The following is a 19870-nucleotide window of genomic DNA, read 5'->3' as shown; positions in this document are numbered from 1 at the left end:
AAAAAATCGAAGGGTTATATTAGGTCAGTCACAACCATGTTTCCATTGGAAACTTCTGATTTAGCGGCTGAAGTGGCGTTAATACCAAAACGCAAAACTTCGGAAATCTTCGGAATTTCTTGCAGGGAACCGAAACTATATGAGTTGTAGGCTTCCCCTCGGACCACAGTCATAGATCCCATTCACATTGATAGATGTTTTCTGTTTATAATCAAATAACATTGACACTCGATACTGTTTTGTAATGATTCACAATATTAAATTAAATGTTTGCAAACGTAAATATAAACAAACGATCTGGGCCTATGTTTCGGCACACTATAGGTAGACTTTTAATTAAAAGAGTTCTTTGTTCTTCTGCTCCATCAACTTTTCTTTTCAAATCAATTTGTTAAAACTGCAGTTTTGATACTGTGTCAAATCACTATAACCAAATAGTTGCTGTAACGCTTGCCGCTAACGTGATAACTTTTTTTCCTGGCAACCACGGCCTAATTAATATACAAGTCTGTCAGATCCACGGACATTTATTTCTCGTTCTGCGCACATACGTCACGTTGGTGACGATATTGGCGCTGGATTAGCATGGTATCGAACGGAAATTTGAATACTTGAAAAGTAAAAATTCCAGATTGTGCGGTATATGGTTGCCCTAATCACGAAAGAAGATGGAAAGGGAACGAAATAAAGTATTATTGTTTCCCCAAAAATGAGGATCTAGCTCAAATTTGGGCACATTCATGTAAACGCAAAGATAAAATAAATTTGAACAATGGTAAACGACAGCACATGTTACTATTCGAGAAATAATTTGTGTATAGACGTTACAAATAAACACAATAAATTTCTATTAAAGATAAAGCTTTTAGATATACTTCGGTTTTATTGCAAAGTAATTTATAAACAATAGCCTCTTTATTGTTAAGATTTGAATTTTATAGGCCTCACCAATTATTATGATTGATGTTAGCTACATCTTCTTATATAGCTAGTAGACCAGGGTCGATAATTTTGAAAATGGTAAAAAGTGAAAAAAAATTATAGTAGGATGAAACCCGTTAAAAAAGGTCGAGAATATAACAAAAATGAAAGAAAAAATAATTTACGGTCGATCTGAGGTCGGGAAGTGGAAGGGGGTGAGTTTTTAAGGGTAAAAAACGGTATATCACGATTTCCGGCAAAACTACAAGTCCTATGGAAAAATATTAAATGACAAAGTTGTAGGTAATAAAGAGGCCTACAACTTTTGTGATTACACTTTTTTCACATAACCTAAAAATTTATGTGAAAAATTGAAATAATCAAGTTTTTGGTTTTTTATTTTTATCTTATGCAAAAAAAAAATTCTAATCGCGAAATTTGGTGAAAACTTGCCTTTTTATGTCCTAAAGACACTGTAATTTTTTTGATTTGAAATATTTATTTTTTCACCTTATTTCGACTTAATATCGAAAAAAACACCCTAATTTTCAATCGAAAATTCTCGCGTCAAAATATCAGCTTTTTAAAAAAGGTCGGAGAGTTCTTTGTTCGTTGAAATATCTTCTTTCTGATAATGTAAAAAATATATATACATTACTATGGTGAATGTTCTCAAAAAATGCAAAGAAAAGAAAAAAAACTAGAATCCGATTTTTTTAAAATCACAATGTACAATTTTGAGCTATTTAGTAAAATTTACACTTTAATTACTTGAAAAACGTAAGATATTATGTTACATTGATAAACAAAAAAATACAAATCGAAATATACTACTATAATTAACAACCAAATAAGTTAATATTTAATAAGACATCTACAATATTTTGAGAAAGTTGTAGAATATTGTCACGATCCACCTTCAGAGGGGGGAGAGAATCGTAGCTCTTTACATAGAAACAACTCGCTTGGCATCAACTAGTTTAACTTCATAAAATACTTTACTGTACCTAGGATCATAGGTTCGTCATCCCGTACAGGATGTCTGGTGAGAGCTGAACTAAGGAGATTTTGCAAAATAACATAATACTTAATTAAAATTATTTTATTCTTAAAGTCAAATACTCAACATCATTTTAAAGAACATTTAAATAGCGGGATTACAATTTAAAACAATAATCTCTTTACTTCCTTAACGATTGAACGACCTTACAAGAGAGAGAATGAGAGAACTTCACTAAACACTTCCCTAGTCCTTCCGAATACCTCAAATCATAATTAATACTTAAAATTAAAACAAAGATAAGTCCATACTCACATTTTCCGAAAAGCCTTTCTTGATCGATTACTTTAAAAAAATAACGTAGGGGCCTCTCCTGCCCTTGAAATCCCGAACGAACATTACATTTTAAAAACTATGACGCGTGACCCCTGACGAGGGCCATAGCCTCCGCCCGAAAGCTTGACGACTACATTATGACCTAACTTAAATTAAACGACTCGTGGCCTCTGGCGTCGACCATAGCTTCCGCCCGAAAGCTTGAATTCCTACATCACGAACGAACTAACAACTCGTGACCACAGGTGAGACGCATAGCCTCCGCCTGAGTGAGCCTGAATTCCTACATCACGAACGAACTAACAACTCGAGACCACAGGTGAGACGCATAGCCTCCGCCTGAGTGAGCCCCGAGTCACCAATCACTTGCGCTTAAATTCGCGCGCCCTGCCGCGCCTACCATAACAAAAGCTCGTTATTGAAGTCAAATTTACTAAACAACTAACTAGAACATCTGGGAAGACTACCCCCCCTCTACCCCAATGTGCAGGCCACACCGCGCGGCTTGTTACGACAGCGCGCCCCAGTAACTGCGGCCCGTGGCTGCGCCAGCGTGCGGCCAAACAAACAAACAAAATTCTGCAAGCCCGCAGCGCGCCGCGCCGGCCCCGTGCCCCAATTACTTGGTCACGCCACTTGCGCTGACGAGTGAACAGAGCAGCCAGCCCAGAGTCCCGTCAGTAAAGTCCCTAAATTTGATTTCAACAACCCTGCAAAATTTCAACCCGCGACATAACCCTCCCCTCACAGAGCTCGAGCCCCATCGAGCTACCTCAAAATTACAAATTGTCTTTTTCCATTAAACCATAACTATAAATTCCTCATTTCACAAAAATAATAATTTTCTTAGTTCCTTGCTGTCTGAACATACATCTAGATTCTGCATAAGATTTATTTTAAAACAACAAGTATTCATAAAATTAAATGTAAAACTTTTATCTGGTTTGTTCTCACAGGAACCTTCAGAGGCTCGAGTTCTCAATTCTAAAAAAATTGTTCTGTTAGTGAAGCTCTCTTTACAAATTAAATTACTGTTCTTAGTTTCTCAGTATTCGTTAAACAATGTGCAAATTCTTGATAATTATTATTATTTTTTTTTTTCGGTTTCCGTTTAATACCATACTTCTTTCGTTCTTCAAAAAAAATTAAGTGTCCTTACAGTGTTTCAATTAATTAAACTCTTATCTCGTGAAGGTTGGTGCAACTCCTCGAAGTCAGTGTTGTCGAGAAGAGTAGCTCCCTGGGCTGGCCATCAGCAAACACCACTCAACTCCAACAGCTACTGGACTGGCTTCCAGGGCAGCTCACAACTTCTCCCCACATCTGCTTCGGAGTTGTGCCATCCTCATCACGAACAGATTACAATTCTGAAACATCATCAACAGGCATTACCATCACGCCTGACAAATACAAAACTAACTACTAAACTGCAATCGATGGGCAAGGATGCAAACACACAAAAAAATAAAATTAATTAATTCAACTGCTAACATAAAGTATCCCACCCTTAGCATAATCTAATCAGGCAAATAATTTGATAGGAAAAACTTAAGGAAGGGAAACATGACCTCCAATGATTTTCCCTAACTCTTGAGTCTTGATCTTCTCTATACAGCAAATAGTCCCCACGAAGTAACTGGGTTGAAGGTCAGTTCACATGACCCACCCATAACCTCTTCTACTCTTCTTTTCTTCTGGGGGCAACCACAATGCCCACCAATCTCTCTCCATGGTGCCGAACCAGCTATCCCATGAGAGTAAACAACGTAGTCAATAGAAGCGCAGAGGGGAAACACCAATCTCTGGCTTGTCGAGTCATAAAACTGCTTTATCTTCTTCTTCTTCTTCTTCTGAGTAAAACATCTGATTAATCTTGCTTCTATTCTTCCAAACAGTAAAAGTTCATCAGGTATCTTCATGAAAGAAACATTCTAACTAATAATTCTTCATTTTTCTTCTTCTTTATTTCTGTTAGTTGTAATAGAAGGCCATGTTAGGGAGGTTATAGGGAAAAAGAGTGGCCAATTCCCACCCCATCACCCACCTAGATCATGACTAATTAACTTTTAAACTTTCTATTTCAAACAAATAAAAAAAAACATTTTTTTTTTATTCAAACTTTTAAACTATAATTACTTTTACTTCATAACCTCAAAAGCTAATCAATAATTCTAAATGAAATTGTGATTTACTGCATCCTTGTTCCATCCGATCTGTTTGTTTATAACCTTTCTTGTAAAGTATAAAATTTTCAAACATTACTAATTCAAAAAAAAAATTAAATTCTGGTGTCCTTTGAGTTACAATTAACTTTACTATTTCTTAGCTTGAAATAATTTAAGTTTTCAGAACTATTTCATTGTCTAATTCACAACACTTAAAAATCAACTCAAAACAACAAATCATCAAAATCAATAAGATCATCTGACCTACCTATCAGTACTGTGAACTTGAACTGTTCGTACACATTTATAATAAGCTATTGTATTTAAATTCCAACCTAAATAAGGTTTAAAAAAAACTACTAATCCCTCTGTAAATTAAGAAAATTAACTTTAAAAATTAAACTTAAGGTATTAGTTCTTTTTGACAGCTACCACAACTCACTAGTTCCATTACATTACTATAACCTAAAAAGTTCTGTAAATAATGTTTATAACAAAAAAAAACTCCAGTTACTGTCTTCCATAAAAAAAAATAAAACTTTACATGACCTTATTAATCTCCACTTGTAAGTCCATGGCTGCCAGCTTTCTCTTCTCTTGAATCTTCAGTCTTGGCTCTTGTTTCAGTGATCTTGTATCTTGTCTCTCGAACTCTTGTCATCTTGTAAACTGGACTGCTGCTCAGCTCATCTTAAGGAATCTGTAACAGTTTCAAAAATACATGTTAATTTAAATTACATAATTCCTGTTCTTTGGTCCTAAAAAAAAAATTGTATTATTAGTACACATTACCCTGAAACAACATTATTATTCATTGTTTATTACTTAAAAAAAATGCTTTACCATAAAATCCTTTTTTGTTCTTTTCATTAGGCCTATTTATTTTCCTTCTTCTTAATTAAATTCTGCTTCAAATGTTAATCCTAACTTAAGACCTACCATCTATTTATTATTCATTACCTACATTATTTATGTTACCCTAAAATTCCCATAAGTTTCTAATACTTCCTATCAAAGACATTCTCTCTAAAAAAAAATTTACTTGTGACTCTTAACTTAACAAACTTAAAAAAAACTTTTACACTAGACTTAACTTATTATTCATTCTTAGTTACTAAATTTCTATATGTAAACTTTAGTACTTACAAACAAAAACTGCCTATTTCTCTCTACCTCTTAATCTCTTTCAATTATTACAATAATAATGTTACCTTGCATCTTTAAACTTTCTTCTTTTCAATTAAATTAGACATCTCATAACAATAAAAATTCTGCCTATACTCTTCTTATGGGTGTACAAACCAACAACAAAATTTCAAATTCTCAAGTTTCCTTATATTTAAATTATGCAATACAAATAACCTCTGTGGTGCCTGTACCCTTTTAGGCCTACCACCTTCTCCTCTCACAGCATGACAACTCTTATTCCTCGGGGTCTGTATTCACTGTTCCAAATCAAATATCTCAAAAAAATTAAAAACAAATTTATTATTTTAAGAAAACAAAAATTTACATTGAATTTACTATGGAGCCTGGAAATCTTAATGTCTCACAGCAGCTAACATGACTAAATCCCATGGAACCCCAGGTTTACCTAACCTGTGCCCAAAAATTTAAGCATACCAGGCTTTCCCTGCACTGGTTTTACAGCATCACACACTATTTAGGGCCCCTGATCTGCCATCAGTCCCAAGGAGTTTTCCCACAACCCCTCTCTACACAAGCGCCTACCGCATTCCTCTCAATTGGCTATCGGTTTTACGGCATTCTTTTGGGATCCGACCATCAAGTTAGGGCTAATCGAACACTAAACCTCCATACTTCCAAACTAATGTAAATCAATTAAATTTTCTCTGTAAATTCTAAAAATCAAAAAAAATTATTCCAACATGCCAAAGAAACTTCCAAAAAAAAATTCATAATCTTATCTTCAAACCATTAAAATAAAAATAAATAGATTACTCTGTTTTCTCCTTAATAACTGTAAACTGTCAACAAATATCATGTCGTAAATTTTAACTATGCTTACTGACTCTTAATCATAAAATCTCATTTGTCCTAATTAATAAACAACCGATTTCCTTAAAATCTCACTGTATCTCTCACACTCAAACTTCACTGGCTGAATATCTCAATAAATTCAAAAACAATTATCTAAACTCTTAAAGAAACTCCTCCCCAATTATTCAAATTACTTCACCTTATTTTATTTCATTACTTAAAACACCTTACTCAAAAAAAATTAATTAATTATCTAGCTATCTTCCATTATTATTTATTTACCGAACAAAACTTTCTCCTAAATTAATTTAGTAAAATTCAATTTCACATTAGGCAAGTACACTAACTCTCTACAGCAATGTTTCTCATTTCCCTCCTTCCTAACTGAATCCAATCTTACTTAACCTCCAGGGAATTTACCTCACAAAATAACCAAAAATTTCACTGTAGTGCCTATCTGCTATAGGCCCACTACACAGGGGGCTCTAACCCCACCAACAAACTTCATTGAAATGGTACCCTATCCCATACAGGATAGCCACTTCGGTACTACCATGGGGAACTCCTGCCCCAAACTACTCACAACTCTCAGGATTCTCCTGACCCTTAATTCCGTAGTCAGCCCATCTCCTATGGTCTGCGCTACAATTCCCTTTCTTCCCAGGGACACAACGCCTCACCTTAGGGTCCCTCGCCCTAATGAAAACATTAATTTTGTCTCTCTGTTCTTTTGGAGTAAATTCCCTCTACACACAAAATCTAGCCTTCCCAGTTTTCTTAATGCTTATCGATTTTATAGTGTACCTCCTTAATAATGTTTACAAATCCCAAAAAAATATTTTTAAAACCGAGGTAGAATTTAACTAACAAAAACATAAACAACTTACAACGAAACACTTCTAGCCTATACATCATACACTTCTTAAATTAAATTACTTACATACTGAAAGTTCCTCTTCTCCTAAAACACACTTAAATTTAAATTTATTTAACCAATAGTCTATTTTCTTATCGCTAAGTTACCGTACAGCTGATCAAAACAAGGTCACGGCCTGTCCACGTCTCCGTATGAGCCCGTGACGTCACCGAATTCCATCAGGTGCGCCAACCCTCGCTTGCGGTTCCTCCGTTCTCCGCTAGGTCTCAGCACCTCCCCGTCACGTGTTCACTCTGCCACGTCCACTGACGTGTCGTTCTGAAACAACTCTCAACATTTTTCTAATTAAAACAAAACATCACTATAAATTCTATAACTCTCTTTTACATAAACTCTCGTTTTCTCTTTAATTCCTTTCTAACGTTTATCCTTCCCTCGACTGATTTAATTCGTACGTCTCGTCTCCTACGCGCACGAAAACAAAACAAACTTCTCTTGAAAATAATTCCTATTTACGACAAAAAACTTTATTTTAAATTATAATTCTCTTAACCTACAATCTTAAAATGAACTTCAATTAAATTAAACCACTTGCATTATCTCTAATAAGCATTTAACTTATAACGTATTCTCCTCACGTAATAATCCCCGATATAAATCTACAATAAATTCAACGACTTAAAACAACTTATCACTATAAACTTTATCCTTACAAGTATCCTCAAATAAACATCTGTTACGTCAAAAAAAAAATCTCAAAGACTTCCTCCACTATAGACTAAAATTCCGTAATCCTCTCCTCAAGTAAACTCTTAATAACCTGCTATCAGAAGCTGAAACTAACTTAATAATAAACATAAAAATCTACCTCTCTCTCTCTCCAGAAATAGAACCTATCCGGCGAACTCTACCATTTCTGTCACGATCCACCTTCAGAGGGGGGAGAGAATCGTAGCTCTTTACATAGAAACAACTCGCTTGGCATCAACTAGTCTTAACTTCATAAAATACTTTACTGTACCTAGGATCATAGGTTCGTCATCCCGTACAGGATGTCTGGTGAGAGCTGAACTAAGGAGATTTTGCAAAATAACATAATACTTAATTAAAATTATTTTATTCTTAAAGTCAAATACTCAACATCATTTTAAAGAACATTTAAATAGCGGGATTACAATTTAAAACAATAATCTCTTTACTTCCTTAACGATTGAACGACCTTACAAGAGAGAGAATGAGAGAACTTCACTAAACACTTCCCTAGTCCTTCCGAATACCTCAAATCATAATTAATACTTAAAATTAAAACAAAGATAAGTCCATACTCACATTTTCCGAAAAGCCTTTCTTGATCGATTACTTTAAAAAAATAACGTAGGGGCCTCTCCTGCCCTTGAAATCCCGAACGAACATTACATTTTAAAAACTATGACGCGTGACCCCTGACGAGGGCCATAGCCTCCGCCCGAAAGCTTGACGACTACATTATGACCTAACTTAAATTAAACGACTCGTGGCCTCTGGCGTCGACCATAGCTTCCGCCCGAAAGCTTGAATTCCTACATCACGAACGAACTAACAACTCGTGACCACAGGTGAGACGCATAGCCTCCGCCTGAGTGAGCCTGAATTCCTACATCACGAACGAACTAACAACTCGTGACCACAGGTGAGACGCATAGCCTCCGCCTGAGTGAGCCCCGAGTCACCAATCACTTGCGCTTAAATTCGCGCGCCCTGCCGCGCCTACCATAACAAAAGCTCGTTATTGAAGTCAAATTTACTAAACAACTAACTAGAACATCTGGGAAGACTACCCCCCCTCTACCCCAATGTGCAGGCCACACCGCGCGGCTTGTTACGACAGCGCGCCCCAGTAACTGCGGCCCGTGGCTGCGCCAGCGTGCGGCCAAACAAACAAACAAAATTCTGCAAGCCCGCAGCGCGCCGCGCCGGCCCCGTGCCCCAATTACTTGGTCACGCCACTTGCGCTGACGAGTGAACAGAGCAGCCAGCCCAGAGTCCCGTCAGTAAAGTCCCTAAATTTGATTTCAACAACCCTGCAAAATTTCAACCCGCGACAATATTATTTAAATCATGTGCATAGATGCCTATTTATTGCTATTTTAAGATAAATTATATAGCCTACCTGAGTTACCCACAGAAGTTGCAGCAGAACAACATTGTTACAGGGCATATTATCAACTTCAAACTTGGCTAGGTAACGCACTGACAGCAACAGATTGGGGCTGGAAGCAACATCAACGTGGGATTATGCCCAAATTTACAGAGAAGGAGTTAATTCCGGAAATATTGCTCAAAACTATTTGCTGCAGCTGTGAAACTGGATGTAACAGTTTAAAATGTGGCTGCCGAAAACATGGCTTAAAATGCACAAATTTTTGCTCAAATTGTCATGGTTCTGAAAAATGCACCAATGTGGAAGAAAAAACCTACGAGGAAGTTAGTGATTCAGATGAAATTGTGGATGAAGGACCAATTCAGACTAAAAATAATATTGGATACGAAGACGGTGATGGTCTTGAAGATTTCGATCTACTAGAATCGGGAAGGTTTGTCGAATCTAACGATGAAGAAATGCCACCGAAGAGACAAAAAGTAATGGATAAGTGATTAGGGTTCAAGATAAGATTTATAAATAAGAAGATTAATGCATTTTAAAATATTATTATGAATAAAAATAATCAGTATAAAGTATCTAAATTCAATATTACGATTTACATTTATATTCATATATTATGAGATTTTCTATGGCATAAAGGTAATTAGAATTTAACAAATCAACTTTTTGACTAAAAAAATTGCAGCAATCACATTTTTTAATTGAAATCCCCCCCTTTAAATCCTATCTTTAATATTTAGAACAACTATTTTCGCATGTTTCTTGCAATCTTTATTGTTAATGGATTTGTAATTTTTTTGTTTATCAATGTAACATAGAATCTTACGTTTTTCAAGTAATTAAAGTGTAAATTTTACTAAATAGCTCAAAATTGTACATAGTGATTAAAAAAAATTCGGATTCGAGTTTTTTTCTTTTCTTTGCATTTTCTGAGAACATTTACCATAGTAATGTATATATTTTTTTACATTATCAGAAAGAAGAGATATCAACGAACAAAAAACTCTCCGATCTTTTTTAAAAAGCTGATATTTTGACGCGAGAATTTTCGATTGAAAATTAGGGTGTTTTTTCGATATTAAGTCGAAATAAGGTGAAAAAATAAATATTTCAAATCAAAAAGATTTCAGTGTCTTTAGGACATAAAAAGGCAAGTTTTCACCAAATTTCGCGATTAGAATTTTTTTTGCATAAGATAAAAATAAAAAACCAAAAACTTGATTATTTCAATTTTTCACATAAATTTTTAGGTTATGTGAAAAAAGTGTAATCACAAAAGTTGTAGGTCTCTTTATCACCTACAACTGTGTCATTTAATTTTTTTTCATAGGACTTGTAGTTTTGCCGGAAATCGAGATACACCGTTTTTTACCCTTAAAAACTCACCCCCTTCTACTTCCCGACCTCAGATCGCCCGTAAATTATTTTTCCTTTCATTTTTGTTATTTTCTCGACCTTTTTTAACGGGTTTCATCCTACTATTATTTTTTTTGTTTCAAAAATTATTGACCCTGGTCTATAGCTGTATTATATATGTCAATGTTTACTCGTATAGTTTTAAGCATTATCCTAGCATATGAAAACGGTTGTGTTTATAACTAATTACCTAATTTTAAATTTAATTAGTCATCATTATATTTTATTGGACTACAATATTTATTGTAATTAGGTAATACATCAGTAAAAGTAAGTATAGTGGTGTGGTGAGGAAGCCACAGACCACACGGTGTTCCGATTGAAAAAAATTTGAATTATTGTAAATTAAAATTGTTACACAATTGTAGTTAAGTATGTCTATTTTCATCCTTTGTGTGGCTATTGAAACTTAACACTAGATTATTTAATTAAATATATACTAATATTATAAAGCTGAAGAGCTTGTTTGTTTTAACGCGGTAATCTCAGGAACCACTGGTCCGATTTGAAAAATTCTTTCAGTGTTGGATAGTACATTTATCGAGGAAGGCTATAGGCTATATTATATTATCAATAACATTAGGGATCCTTACTGAAAGTCCAATTTAGAATCAAATGCGTTGGAGGGGGTTAGATACAACATGCAGTACACGTAGGTAGTGTGTGTTGACAATGCCGCAGTCGCTAGAAGTTTATTTCCTATTGCCTATTTTCATTGTTGCCATGCACTAGATGCCTTATCTTTCTTAATTTTCCCATACAAGTAAAAAACACCCGTGTGATATTAACAACGAAGCAATCAGTACCCTCATAAGAGTTCAATTAGTATTTAAATACTTTTTATCACTTTAAATCGCAAACCTAAACTATTGTTTTTTTCCTCTCTCTGTGTTTAATTGGTTTTTTATTGCCTTTTTTTTCAAGTATATATTTTTTACAGACTTGAAACTTCACAGTAATGTTTCTTATGTTACGCAGGATGACATTTTCCGAAAATTAGATCCCATGGGTGGTTAAAACCAGGCAACAGTGGGTACTTTGTCTGCATGAGAACAGGATTTTGCATTGTTCATGCCTTCTGCGTCTCCATAGCAACGGGCATCGCGCTGCAGTGGCGTACCCACAAGGAGGGGCATGTATAATGAGCGGCGCAAGAGTGATCTGCCTGTAGACTGCCGTAGCGAAGTACGGGTACATCAGTTGTACGTTGCGTGCACGAGTCGGGAAACCATCGGTGCTATTCATTTTCTCTCCGGTACATTATACAGCATTGTAATAAATTTTCACTGAATTTTTTTTATTTACCATTACTGTAAATGGGAGATGTGGCTTAATTTTTTTCATTAGTATAGCCGTGCGAAGCCGGGTCGGGCAGCTAGTACACTAATAAAACATGCATACTTAGTATGAAAAAAATTAATTTAATATTTTGCATATAATGTACACAGATGCATAACAAACTATACCTGGTATATTTACTGTTTTTGTGATAAAAATGGATACCAACGATACCAATCATAACCTTCTCAGTACAAAACATTGTTACTCACGCCACTCGAATCACATCACTCGCGTCACTTATACCACTGCAATCACTCACACCACTCGCATCACATCACATACACCCGCACATTGGACTGAGTTTTTTGGCCCGGTAATCCCTTGTCTGTTGTCTTATAAAATATCTTCAGTTTTCTGGGCATTTATTTTGATGCACTATTTGGTAAGAAGGAAGACTGCCAAACTGGAAAACTACCATAATTAAATAATTCCGCCTGGGGGCGACGGAAAAGTGCCATAATGTAAAACTACCAAAAGTTAAAACACAACCTACAGTCCTAATACTCGAACGACATGAGTAAATTATGTCTGTTATATTAGAAAGAATTTGTAGAAATAAGCAGTATACAAAGTCTTGTGATTCTAATTCATGTGTTAACTCCAGGTTACTAGTTGAAATGAAATGCAATCTAGTGACTGAAAATCACAATTCCCTGACAACCGACGGTTAAGTAAGTAAAATATTGCATCATTTATATCATATGTTAAAAATGCCATGACAGCTTGTCACCGTCAGGTGTATAGCCATCTATAGTACTGAGGTGGCAATTCAATTGATTTTATTTTACGTCATGTCCATCAAAAGAGCGATAAAATAAACTTAAGCATGAATGACTCCACAAAAAAATATGTTTACATTTCTACATCATTAATAATACCCACATTGTGTTTCTGATGGGCTGTTGGGGTTCAATTTTCGTGGGCTGACTTCACTACAACCTTGATTCTTAATGGCTGTGGTGTTGTTTTTGTCGTGTCGTGGCTGTCGCAGGATATTGTCATTCCGGCATTATGTTTTTAGCATGTGCTGAGAAAACCACTGTTACGATTTATTAAAAACGAAAATATAATAAATCGTCGTGTGGGAAAATCCCGGGTTCGTAAATGGATAACCCAAGATTTTATTACCGCACAGTTTTATTGAATTCCAATAAATACGTCACTAACAAATAATCTTCTAAAAATGCCTAATAATCGATTACACTTAAAAGTGTTCATTCCCCAGTCACTCAGTTTTTACACACCGCACACCTCGCTGGGCCGCATCTCTGGCGCAACTCTCGCCGCAGCACCCCTCGTGGACCTCCCTCGCGGGACTTCGACGCCGCACTCCGCCGCCGCCGAGGATCCGCTCGAAGCTTCGCTTGGAACTTCGCTGCACACGCAGCACTCTCGCGCAGACTCTCTCGCCCCGGTACTCCGCCGCACCCGTGACACTATCGCCCGGAACTGAACTCTCCGCCCTGGAACCTTCATCCAGGGATGTCGCCGCTCCGCCGCATGCGTGGCACTATCGCCCGGAAACTCCGCCGCGGGAAAACTCCCGACTCCTCACTGACTGACTGACTGATTGACTCAGAGGCCGGCGTCCTGGGCTCATATAGGCCCAGGCGCCCTTCTAGACTTCACGAGCGCGGTTGGGGCCAGTCGCGTAATTTCGCGCCGACTCGACGCGATGGCAGAATTCTCTCGAAACACGCGTCGGCGGCTCGCGTAACTCCGCAGCTGTCAGGTGTCATGTTAACGTGTCAAAGGCAGAGCGCCGCGCGGGCAGTGGAGGGCTGGAGGGAGGGGAAGCGGCGACCCTTGTAATCTACCTGGCGCGCGCGGCACGTCTCACGTTGCGGCGGCAGCGTGACGTCAGTGGCCATGTGGAGCCGCCTGCCAGCTCCGGCGCGCCGCGGCCTTGCTTACGTTTCGTAACACCACTATAAGTTTAGTTTAACATATAGATCTAAAGAAAAACAATTGTCATTAAGAATAGATAAAATCTTTCACGACATTTCCAACCTGAGAACTGTGAATACGGAATATTTGTTATCCTTTACTTGAGAACTATTCACGTTTGCTGTTTATGTTTTATTGATTAAGTAGTTGTGAAATTAGGCTAAGAAATCATTTAGAAATACTCAAATGAGCTGGTTAAGTGCAAACATTTCAGAATATTAATTTACGAAAGCCTTTAAATAATTGTTACATATGTTTACTAGAGGAATAGCCCATTTCCGATATTTTACTACTGACTACGTTTTTTTTAAAGTGCGTATCAGTCAGTGAGTGGTTGTATACCGATGTTGTGTGTTCAACCGTTTATCGGTATATATTTTCTTAAAGTATTATTGACAATTATATTTTAGTCACAAACTATTGACCAATATCTTTGTTATGTATTATTTTAGAAGTTTTCGAGAAAAAAAATATTTATAGGCAAATGAATTTTATTCCTAAAAATATTATTTCTGAAAAATCACATTGTCAGGAAGATCATCTTTAGCACACACGCGTATTATATATGTGTGTGTACCAGTATAACACCAGATATAAATAAAATATTATATTTATTTCAACATGAGCAAAGCCTCTGATACTTTCCAACACAATCTTATGATTAAAAAAAATATCAATTTTAGGCCTCGTCAATCAAATAGACGCTTTTCAGTCAAATTTGCACATCATGCAATTTCATGGTATTAGGTGTTCCGCAAAGTAGTAATTTATCTCAACTACTCTTTTTATAATTTAAACTGTAATAAGAATTGATCAAAAATAGATGCTAATGAAAAAGAAATATATTTGGGAAATATGTTTGTTAAAATATTCAGCAAGATATTTCAGCAGTACATATCTGATTTCCTAGTTAACAAACGTCTCTGAATTACAATAGCATTTATTCTATAATATTTAGTAAAAAAACTAATTCAATTAATCAGAATTATCACATAGTAAGTAATGACATTAAACGTGGTGTTCTCTTTTAAGACCTTCGAGTTATATTGGATGCCAAGCTTTTTTTCCACTGACATGTAGATAATACTATTAGCAACACATGAAGATCTTTAGGTCTTATTAAATTTATAACTTTCTCCGCATAAACTAATTTTTAATATAAAAGAACTGAAAGTATGCGGAAAAAGGTTCTTAAATTAATATTTAAAAAATTCGGGCATTTAAATTATTTTGAAAATGCTACATTCATATATAAACTATTTGCATGTTCTATTTATTGGACGTTTTATCAGTGATGCACTTTTTATTATTTACATTTTATTACCATTTTTGTTGGTTCAGACATAATAACTCGGTTTGGATTAAGAGTTCCAACTTGCAATTACAGAATTAGTGACACTTTTAAAACCATTAGTAACTATAATATGTGTAAAAAAAATATAATTCTTTTTGAATAATCTAAAAACATTCATGGTAAAAAACTTAAGTAAAACTTTTTTTTAAAACTTTTGTAATCTACATATTTATTTTGTACACACCATTTTAGTTTCTGTTTAAGATTTTTGTGAAAACTAAAGTAACCAATTAGTTAACATTAACTTTATCCATCTTTGTCTATCTGTGTGTTGTGTTGTTTCATGTTTTGTCGCAAAGTTATTGCTATTTATCAGTGTATGTCTTGTGTTAATGTTATTTTATGTGTCATAATTCGTTTATAGGTGCTGTAAGGTACAAAAAACTGAATTTCAATTTGATTTGTCAGTTTTAATGAAGCAGAATAATATGCTACGCATGGTTATATTTTTTATTTACAATATAAAAAGACTTAGATTTTAGCAGAGTTTATTTTTGAAAGACTGCAAGCCTGTGCATAGCCCATCAACATTCGATGTACGAGCCTTCGTCTCCCCTAGATCGCCTGTGCTGCTTGACCTATGCCAACAAACTACACTACACAAAAATAATTTCCTTCCATTTCAGCATCTTCAAAATACATTTTGTAGACTTTAAATAATTTAATATGGATTTTAAAAACCTTCATATCTGAGATTTTTTGTGTTCTATCACCCTAATAATGAAAACATTACATAAGAAAACCCTTGAATATTTGCGTTGGATTTGCACTCATTAAATAATGATCTACATTTATTTTAATTATTCCAGTGTAAAAAATGTAAATTCTATTACGCTAGCTACATTCATATTTTACGAGTAAGGCCGTTTTCCTCATTCCGTAGAATGTATAAGAAATTTTGGCAGAATTCCCCTTTGTGCTTTTTAGTTATGGCAGTTTTCCATTATGATGCTTTTCCGTCGTCTCCCGTCAAACAGGAGGAAAAGTGTCATAATGGAAATAACTATATATATTATATATATATATATATATATATATATATATATATACACACACACAATAAGAATACATTGCTTCTCCCTATAACTAGAGACCCGGAAAATTCGCGGGTTCAATTCGTGTTATGCTAAAATTCAAATAATTATACCTTAGTGCTGCTTCTGTCATTGGTTCACTGTTAATCTGGAGGACTGAGGGCCAATTAGAGACCCTCACTCATAGAAGTGTCGAATCACAGGCCACCCAGTCGAGACGACTCACAAGTCAGCAGCCAATGAACAGTTGGCATTTGCCCGAGTGTGTAGAGGATTTTGGAGTCTATCCTGGAGGTCATTGAACCCGCGAATTTTCCGGGTCTACATGGCATTTTTGGAAACATTTGTTTCTACTAGTGCGTGATCTATGCAATGATTTGTGATTGCAACTATGACAGTCAGAAGCGTTATCTGTAGGCTTTAAAGTTAACCTGTGATACAGGTAGAGGGTTGACAGCGCTACCTACCGAGTATTCTATAGGTACTCTCATTCGAGAGCATTGCTTCTGTACTCATTCCATGGAGTGTATAAAAAAAAATGGCAGAATACCGTGTTATTATCGCAGTTTTCCGTTATGGTAAGTTTTCGCCTTTTTCGAAGAGGCCAGGCGGAATTCTGTCATTATCGTAGTTTTCCAGTATGGCAGTCTTCCGGGCCCCCGATAACGGTCTTGGTGCATCAACTTCGAGTTATTATTGAAGTTACAGCATAATGTATCTGAAGTGTTTGCGTCCTCTATTGCGACAAGACACCTAAATGAAGACATGCCAGGAGTGAAGAACTGGTGGGTTTCTTTTTAGTACCGCACACGAATGAATTTACTTTTCCCAAACTGTCGTTTAGCTTTTAGTTCGACGGTACTGGGTACTTCAAACGCATAAAAAAAAAGTTAGAATTCTCCTTTATAAACTACTGAATCATCAATATCACAGTGATATGGATGATTGGCCAATATTTAATTTTTGAAGTGTAACCTCTTTGCTGAGGGGCTGCAATTTTCGAGCGTTACGCAAATTCCGATTGCATGCGAAGGCAGGGTAATGGTAGAAATGACGCAGCATACTTGCACACTTGCATAGTTGCACACTTACATACTTGCACACTTGCCTATTTGCACACTTGCATACTTACACAATTCCATACTTGCATATTGCATACTTTACACTTACACACTTGAATAATTGCATACTCTCTCTCGCTTACTTGCGCAATAGCATAATTAAGCGATCGCAAACTAGCATATATTTTTTGATCTGCTACCTTAGTCAAAAAGATTGTTTCCTATACCTAATAATCATATATCCTATAGTTACGCTCATCACTGGCTTAATGATCGCGTAACGCCGAAGAGATATGTATACCTTGGAGATAAGCGTACCAAAAAACACAACTATTAGTCTACTCCATGTGTATAACATAGAAGATGGAAGTAAGACAGTAAAGTAAATTGTAAATACAACTTCCCTCAATTATTAGATTAAAAGGTTTGTCATATTTAACATTTTTCAACATAACCTTAGGCACCTACAACCAACAATGCTTATAATTACTAAAAAAAAATCTTATATCTCAGAAAATTTAGCTTTTAACAAACAACGGTGAATTCCCCCCCCCCCCCTTTTTTTAAAAAAATCTAAGTATGCGCTACTAAGAATAATTTGAAATTTTTAATTATGTACTTATACCCTTAAGAGCAGTTTTTTTATTTTCTAAATATGCTACACCTTGGAAGTTTATAATTTTATACAAAAAGTAGGTATTTTTGTCTTTTATATATATATATATATTTCTATAGCCGAAAGTTTAATATATATATTTCTATAGCAGAAAGTTTTTTATATAGGCATAATTTATATATATTTATACACACATACATATCAAATTTCTTGTTTTCGACATGCATTAATCTGGAAGCATTCGCCTCACAAAAAAAAAATCATTTGAAATACACATTACCGCAATGCTACTCTGGCTAGTCAATTCCTTCCTCCATTGCATATAGCCTACAAGACTAGGCGTAAATATTTTGGCTTGAGACGAACCTATGTTCCTTCCCTAACCCGGACCAATACTTAATGATGTTAGTTTTAGGTAAAAAAAATTCCACCCGTAGCATTCGGCCTCCTCGCGCTCGGGCGCGCTCGGGCGCACTCGAGCAAGCTCGGCTCCGGGCAGCGGCCTGGCAGCGGCGAGACACGCTGGTCTCAGATCAACGACACCTGGCGACCCGGAGCGACGAGCAGCGGAGGTGAGCGGCTGCATACTGGCATGCGGACACGGCGGTGGCCACCTCCTCCGGCTACTGACTGTGTGGCCGCTAGAAGCTGAGTGTTAGCTGCGGTGGTAGCCAGGGGCGACTAGCAGTAGCAGGTGAGTAGCTGCCTGCTGGCATGCGGACACGGCGGTGGCCATCCTCCTCCGGATACTGACTGTGTGGCCGCTAGAAGCCGAGAGTTGGCTGCGGTGGTAGCCAGGGGCGACTAGCAGTGGCAGGTGAGTGGCTGCCTGCTGGCATGCGGACACGGCGGTGGCCATCCTCCTCCGGATACTGACTGTGTGGCCGCTAGAAGCCGAGAGTTGGCTGCGGTGGTAGCCAGGGGCGACTAGCAGTGGCAGGTGAGTGGCTGCCTGCTGGCATGCGGACACGGCGGTGGCCATCCTCCTCCGGATACTGACTGTGTGGCCGCTAGAAGCCGAGAGTTGGCTGCGGTGGTAGCCAGGGGCGACTAGCAGTGGCAGGTGAGTGGCTGCCTGCTGGCATGCGGACACGGCGGTGGCCATCCTCCTCCGGATACTGACTGTGTGGCCGCTAGAAGCCAAGTTTTGGCTGTAGTGGTAGCCAGGGGCGACTAGCAGTGGCAGGTGAGTGGCTGCCTGCTGGCATGCGGACACGGCGGTGGCCATCCTCCTCCGGATACTGACTGTGTGGCCGCTAGAAGCCGAGTGTTGGCTGTAGTGGTAGCCAGGGGCGACTAGCAGTGGCAGGTGAGTGGCTGCCTGCTGGCATGCGGACACGGCGGTGGCCATCCTCCTCCGGATACTGACTGTGTGGCCGCTAGAAGCCGAGAGTTGGCTGTAGTGGTAGCCAGGGGCGACTAGCAGTGGCAGGTGAGTGGCTGCCTGCTGGCATGCGGACACGGCGGTGGCCATCCTCCTCCGGATACTGACTGTGTGGCCGCTAGAAGCCGAGTGTTGGCTGTAGTGGTAGCCAGGGGCGACTAGCAGTGGCAGGTGAGTGGCTGCCTGCTGGCATGCGGACACGGCGGTGGCCATCCTCCTCCGGATACTGACTGTGTGGCCGCTAGAAGCCGAGTGTTGGCTGTAGTGGTAGCCA

General features: G+C 37.4%; 1 protein-coding gene across 5 annotated transcripts in view; it reads left to right on the top strand.

The window, feature by feature from the left end:
• LOC134542401 (uncharacterized) overlaps positions 1-19870 on the top strand; it is a 64064-nt gene that overhangs the window by 27094 nt on the left and 17100 nt on the right. The window contains exon 2 of one of the 5 annotated variants that reach the window (XM_063386604.1): positions 18712-18784. The exons of 3 other annotated variants lie outside the window; for them this stretch is intronic. In XM_063386604.1, coding sequence (XP_063242674.1) covers positions 18712-18784 — 73 coding nt within the window. Of the gene's footprint in view, positions 1-18459; positions 18785-19870 lie in introns of those variants that run through there. One more of the 5 variants, XM_063386608.1, reaches the window with a different exon arrangement.

The sequence above is a fragment of the Bacillus rossius genome, assembly GCF_032445375.1.
Source record: "Bacillus rossius redtenbacheri isolate Brsri chromosome 4 unlocalized genomic scaffold, Brsri_v3 Brsri_v3_scf4_2, whole genome shotgun sequence".
NCBI lineage: Eukaryota > Metazoa > Arthropoda > Insecta > Phasmatodea > Bacillidae > Bacillus > Bacillus rossius.
This window is presented reverse-complemented; position numbering and strand designations above follow the sequence as displayed.